This window comes from Anoplopoma fimbria, chromosome 24, assembly GCF_027596085.1.
Source record: "Anoplopoma fimbria isolate UVic2021 breed Golden Eagle Sablefish chromosome 24, Afim_UVic_2022, whole genome shotgun sequence".
Classification (NCBI taxonomy): domain Eukaryota; kingdom Metazoa; phylum Chordata; class Actinopteri; order Perciformes; family Anoplopomatidae; genus Anoplopoma; species Anoplopoma fimbria.
Genome location: NC_072472.1, coordinates 8,146,448 through 8,153,455, shown reverse-complemented (window position 1 = coordinate 8,153,455; position 7,008 = coordinate 8,146,448). Strand labels below are relative to the sequence as shown.

The 7,008-nt window shown below is 40.5% G+C and overlaps 1 protein-coding gene across 1 annotated transcript; it reads left to right on the top strand.

Moving 5' to 3' along the window:
• The first annotated feature begins 431 nt into the window (after positions 1-431).
• Positions 432-7,008, top strand: htr3b (5-hydroxytryptamine (serotonin) receptor 3B). Its single transcript, XM_054626380.1, has 9 exons — positions 432-465; positions 1,183-1,346; positions 1,504-1,548; positions 1,916-2,025; positions 2,924-3,093; positions 4,139-4,296; positions 5,069-5,279; positions 5,844-6,053; positions 6,743-7,008. Exons 1-9 carry the CDS (start codon positions 432-434, stop codon positions 7,006-7,008), a joined length of 1,368 nt encoding a protein of 455 aa, XP_054482355.1.

Below are 7,008 nucleotides of genomic sequence, written 5' to 3'. Positions count from 1 at the left end.
AAGGTGTTCGGGAAGTTAAGGGCGAACTGTAAATACGGGATACTTTGCAAGAAGGAAAGGAGATGGAATAACTAGTTAATTGGAAGTCCAGATCGAATAGTGAAATCCTCCATTTGGTGTGTTCAGCTGGGTTTAAAAAACACCTTTAAGATAACAGATACCTCAGTGTTTGTGCTCCTCTGTAATGAAGCAACACACGGGCACTAAACAAACCTTCAGGGAGTCATTATTATATGTATCACCTTACCCAGGCAGTGGAAAATCAATACCAGTGAGACCAAAATGTCTGCACTACCCTGTTCATTGTTCTTCACCTACACAGAGAACCGCTACTCTTGAAACTGTGGGTATTTATATTTTAACAGAGGAGATGTTTTGATGTTGCACCTGGATAACACCTGTCATCTGGAAGGCTGATTTCTGCTGAATTGATGACTCTCATTTGGCTCACTCTGTTGCTCTCAGGTAAGCTGCTCTTTTTGGCTAGAGAAACTACAAGACAATTGCATTTCCTGAATAGTATGAAGTATTCACTTGTAAGTAAAAAAATAACCTCCAGGGTATTGTTGTAAATATTTCTGCTTTGTAAAAATTCCCATCAAATTAAAGCTACCGATAAAGTTTTTCGAACAGAATTGTTTGCAATTTTTAGTGTGACAGCTCAATGACTCATTGCTTATTTTACTTACATTTCGTCAGTTCTCTCACAGAATTAGTTTCAGTAATTTCTTAATTTTCAAGCCTTACTGTTCCAATTTCATGTGAAAAGTGTACGTTTTAAACTTATTGCATTTGAAGCACCATTGTAAGCAAATACATATTATTGTATAAAAAGCTTAAGAACTGTAAAGCTATAAAGAGCCAACATGTAATGTGTTTGGTCTTAAAAAATCCTGATTGATAAAAGCATAAACTTAATTTTCTATTAGGTTTGTCAATGTAAAAATGTGATAAACTTTCAATCAATACACCCCACATTTACCACCAGTGAGAACTGTAGCGCATTAAATGGAGCAACTGATGCCAGAGACCCCCACGTTTCAGTTTTGTGCTTCATCCATAATCAAATTAGCATTTTATCCAATTACCACAAGTAAATTGCCACACACAGTGAATTTGGAGCTGGTCTGGGGCCCTGTGGCCAAGCTTTGCCCAGGTGGTTATCTAGCTTTTGTCTTTCAGCTCATCTGGCTGAATGCGTGCTGGAGAAGCCAAAGAGATCGGCTCTGAACCAGCTCACCAGGACCCTCCTCAGGAAATATGACTGCGGAGTTCGACCTGTTCACAACTGGACCAGTGCTACCACTATCTACATAGACCTCATACTGCAGTCTGTCCTGGATGTGGTATGTATTCTGTGAAAGAGTTCTGATATGATCACACTGCTGTTAAAATTCAGTTTTTTACTCCACAGATTAGATATCTGATATAATCAATGTCCATACAGTAGCCTTAATATACATTCATATATTATGTATCATTAAGGCTTTCTCCTTTCTGCAGGATGCAAAGACCCAGAGCATAACTACAAGTATTTGGTACAGACAGGTGGGTGGCGTCTCAACAAGCCTTTTCCTACTCCAGAATATCCCCATTTCTAAAATTAAAACAGCTCTAATTATTTACCTCTTTAGTGACCTACTTTTACCTTAAGCTTTAAACAACTTATGCAACACAGTGGGTTTGCATTTAAACGTTTCTTGACTATATGCTGGAAAATCTTGTGAATTGACAATAACTCTCTACACATGCACTGTATGTGAATTATGTAGTATTGATTGGAATACACTCCCTACTAACGAAAAAGGCAGTAAAGTATTAATTTATGCTTTAAATGATACAGTAAATATTGAATTTTCCCATTTAAATACCTAAATGATATAATTTTACCGCAAACATCCTCCTCTGCTTTCAGATCTGGACAGATGAGTTCCTGGTTTGGGACCCGGAGGAGTTTGATGGCATCAATGAGATCTCACTGTCATCTGATGCCATCTGGATTCCTGATGTTATCGTTAGTGAATTGTAAGGACTGACTGAGACGATCCCTTCAACACATTAGTCTTCAGTCTACAGTGTCCTTCAGTATAACCAAGGTCTAAAGCAAGTTGGAAAAAACATTTTGGAATGTGTTTTCCAACCTTTTAAGTAGCTATTGACCTCCATTGATTTCAGTTAACTACAATTCCACTTGCAAAGAGCCTGGCCTAATGCCCTACTCAAATTAAAGCAAATTTGAGTAGAATTTTAAAATGTCTTACTTGCTCCCCATAGAGATTTTAATAAATAACATAGACAGTCTAACCTTTATAAAATAGAATTGCCGAGTTATGGCCGAAAGAGTGTTTAATGAGGTCACAGTTACATTTTCCCACCACATTCTAATCAGTCTAATTAGTTAAGTCCAAGTGGACGTTTGTGCCAATGGTAAAGAAATTCTCTCCAGGCGTTACAGACATATTGTGTTCACGAGGATGAAATGAACGGATGGACAGCCTAAAAACATAACGCCTCTGACCACGGAAAACAAAACAAAAAACACTACAGAATGCATTGAAAAATATTCAGCATTAGTGTTACGTTATGTTGTCTACATTATTTATTGTCAATGGTATAAAATGTGCAAAAACAACAGTTTGGTCCCACACCATGGGTAACGAATTGACTTAAGAATGGTAGTATAAGAAATTGTGTAATCGTTCCTCTAATTGATATTCTCCTCTCTGCTTCAGTCTTACGTATTTGTGATTGATGTTGCAACTGCCTCAAGGTTATAATTCACTTCTAATTAAACCTAATTGAAAGTAAACTTGAATTCCACAGAGGGCATAAACATGTGATCAATCATAGAACTTGGACTTTCAAAAGGCCACTACAGCCTGACCAGTCTATGTCTCCCATTTCCTCCCATATGTGTTCCCAGTGTGGACGAAGGGAAGTCAGTTACGATCCCCTATGTGTACGTCAACTCCTCTGGCTCGGTGAAGTACTACCGACCCATGCAGGTGGTACTGGCCTGCAGCCTGGAGATGTACGCCTTTCCATTTGACAAGCAAAACTGCAGCCTTACCTTCCGCAGCTGGCTTCACTCAGGTGTGTTTCCTACCTGTGATCAGTTAAGGGTCTGTAATCTTATCAAATTCAATTTGTATTTCCAGAGTAGAGTTTTACACCTGCGCTACCCATGAGGAAAATTGTGCAACTACCTGATCTTAGAACTTCCCAAACCTTAGGGGAGATAGAAAAAAATCCCTTCTCAGTGTCAACTTAATAGCTTTTTCCAGAGCTTTCAACAGACGTCATCAGTTGTATAACCAAGGGCCCACCAGTAGCATTCCAGTAGGACTCCCCTATAGGCCTGATTGTTCAAAGTTTTTCAATAGCCATCATCACAACTAGCTCTTCCTCATGACCAGACACTCAGCAACATTACGCTGGGCTTACGATACACTGGCTATGCTCGGCGTCAACAGAGCTGAAAACCTTCTAGCTAAACTAATTGATGCGGTGGAGAGACTTACTGACAAAGTGGCTGCATGTGTCCACGACAATGCATGCAACATTTCGGCTGATAACTCTGGCAGTTGGGCAAACGTGGACTCATAAAAAAAAAAAAAAAAGACAATGCACTTATCTTATCGGTAAGCGGTTAATAATCTGTTAATGAAGGTTGGCTTTTCGGTAAGGAAAAGAAATTCAAAATCAACAACCCTCAAATGTACTGCTGTCACATTACTTTGAATCTTAAAATCTCACAGCAAAAAGTAACCAATCAAGGCATAGAAAGACTCTTATGTTCTGCAAGGTAAAATTACAGCTTATGTCAATAAAATGTAATTTAGGTAAAGCGGTGAAAATATTCTAAATACATCGTACACATGGTAAAATAATTTTTCTGCTACCCCTTCCACAGCCCCTTTACTTCGCCCTCAGACAGCCCCTTTCTGACTGAATGAAATTAATACATTTTCCAATTCACCTTTTTTTGCTTGTCTTTGGACAGGGTATAGGGAACACTGAAGTGTACTGAAGAAATCCATACAAACACACAATCTGTGTGTGGGAGGCAAAAGTGATGAAATTACAGATATTTACTGCTTTCCCTTTTCACCCTTCATTATCTCCCCCCCTCTCGCAGTGAAGGAAATAGACCTGGCGCTGTGGAGGAGTGCCGAGGCCATTGCTAATGACAAGAGGGAGTTTATGAGTGACGGAGAATGGGAACTGTTGTCCATTCCTTCAAGCTACTGGCAAGCCCGACAGGACGACACCGACTACGCCCACATCCAGTTCAATGTATGTGCCTTCATCTCAATCACCCGCATTCATCACATTAACACAGAGGGAATGATTTAAATACCAGGGTTAAAGTAATGCCAGAGAGTGTGTGTCTGCACTGTGATTGCTTATCGATGGTGAGCTTTAAACTGTAGCAGTCTCTCCCCCCCCTCCCATCTCACCCTGCGCAGAGGAATTGTAAAGTGTAAAGCAATTGGCCGCGACCTTCATGGATCGGGCTAGTGGGCTAATGCCAAATGATGGGACGGAGGCTGTTTGTGGCGAGTAAAGAGACAGATAGAGAGGGAGGCTGATAGACAGGGGAGGGTGAGCAACCATAATGAGACTGTCTCAGTGGCTGCCTGATCAATGGACTTCTTGTTAGTGGTGAGGGAAATGGCCCCGTTGCCCATTGCAGGTGGAGAGCAGGGAGGGCTGCTATTTATTCAGCTGAGAGAGGGGAAAAGGCTGTCTGATAATGGAGCGCTTCATGGCCCACTGGGATATTGTTACGTTGGGCCAGTTTTTGTTTCTTAAAGTAGCTATGTCATATAAAAAGGGGGGTATCTGATGGAAATCCTTTTGTTCATTTCCAGATCTATTTTTTTTTTTAATTTTGAACTAAACTCAAGAAAGGTCTGTTTGAAGCAAGGCTGACAGCTATGTCAAAACTTTGAAAAACGAAAGCAATACTAGACACAACTAGAGGGAACGTGTGATTTGATACATAACATTACTTCTGCTAATGTCTTATCAGATTTCTGCCTCTCTGTCCTCATCTTTCATTCAGGTGTTGATCCGCCGGCGCCCCCTGCTGTATGTGGTGGGTTTACTCATCCCCAGCATCTTCCTCATGCTGGTAGATGTGATCAGCTTCTACCTTCCTATAAGCAGCGGTACGCGCATAGCCTTTAAGATCAGCATACTGTTGGGCTACACCGTCTTCAGAGTCAACCTGACAGATGACCTGCCCGCCACAGCAGTCAGAACTCCACTTATAGGTGTGATATTGAATGATCTTTGATTGTTGATTACAGTTAAACCCTTATATACATTTTACTTTTATTTTAGACCCAATTTTGTGTGTTTGGCATACTTGTAAAAAAACAAAATGGCATTTTGAATTTTTGAACATTTTGTCCTGCTTCCGTTGATTTTAGTTATTTTAACAAGAAAGGAGATTGTTCTCAAATAACAAATTCCAAATTGCTCCACTGAAAAACATGTCCAAGCACAGACTTTTGTTTATTTGTTTTATAAAAAATATATATATATATATATATATATATATATATATAGATCATGTCAACACCCAGATGGACACCAATATTCCAATCATAACACAATAAATTAAGTTGCAACTACAAAAACACCATATTCAATACTATTAGGTATAATTAGGACCTTCACATATCCTCTTTGCACGAAAAAAGCAAACAGAGGTTAAACTATGACGGACCACAAAAGACAGGTCAGGTTTGAGCTTAACTATCGGCTATCAATAATGCCTTACTCTGGTTATCGGCTGTAATCTATTGTCTGTTTTTCCTCTGATCTCCACCCAGGTGTGTTCTTCGCTGTGTGCATGGCCATGCTGATGCTCAGCCTGATCAAGTCTATTCTGGTGGTGAAGCTGCTCCACCACAGTGAGAAGGAGGTCAGGCAAATGTCAGTGTCTGCCTGCCTGCTGGACAAGTACGGCTCAGCTGCTCATGGCTTCACGGAGAGCGCTTTAACCTCCATTAGGACCCTCGATCACATCAACCCCTCTGGAGGTAAGCTACAAGCTTACCTCCTGCTGACAAGTGATAGCCCAGTTTGTTTTGGCTTTAGGCTTCACCAAACCAAAAGGTCTGTTTTTGCAAAAAACAGTTTGAAGGGTGAAAGAACACCTGGATAAAAGGAAGCCTGTTTTTGTCTGCGGGAGAAAAGTAACTTCAAAAGTCAAAAGTCTATACATTCAAAATGCATGGGAAACAGGAATATGTTAACTTCAATTTTTTCTACTTTGAATAATTTCTATCCTTGAATATATAAAAGGCAGAATAAATAATCCTGCAGTATTTGGACGTTTTGATCACATGAAGCTGTCCAACAGTTCTGTGCTTCATATTATGCAATCATCTCAAGGCTAAGATGACGTTACACTCATCTTATGCTACTTACATTTTTAACAAAAGCATTCGTGAGAGTCTCTTAAAAAGACAGGAGAGAGGTTTTTTTCTCTCTCTGATATTTCAGTTCCATCTGAAAGCTTTCTATTAATGATGAAACAGGGGGAAGAGCTGTTCTTTGGCCAGTCTGGTGAAACAGTCTGTACCAAACCGAGCCTTTTGTAAAGAATCACAATACTGATGTCAGGAATATTAATAATGTCCCATTCGTAATGATTGTTTTAAACTGTACCCATTTATTTAAATAAAAACAGCATGAATCTCTATTCTTTGTTCACATTTCAAACCAGATTATGAGTTTGAGCCCTCACTGGAGGAGGACCTGCTGTCCCTGAATGAGATCCAGGAGGCTCCATCTGGGCTGGAGTGGCTTCTCCAGGAGCTGGTCTGCCTCCACCTGGCTCTATCCCAGGAGGACAGCGAGTCTTCGGCTCAGGCTGAGTGGCTGGCCCTCTGCTCTAAGCTCGACTGCTTCCTGTTCCGCTTTTACCTGTTGGTTCTCACCTCGTATGCCGGGACGCTGCTGATGCTCTGGGCCAGTTGGAGCTTTGCCTGA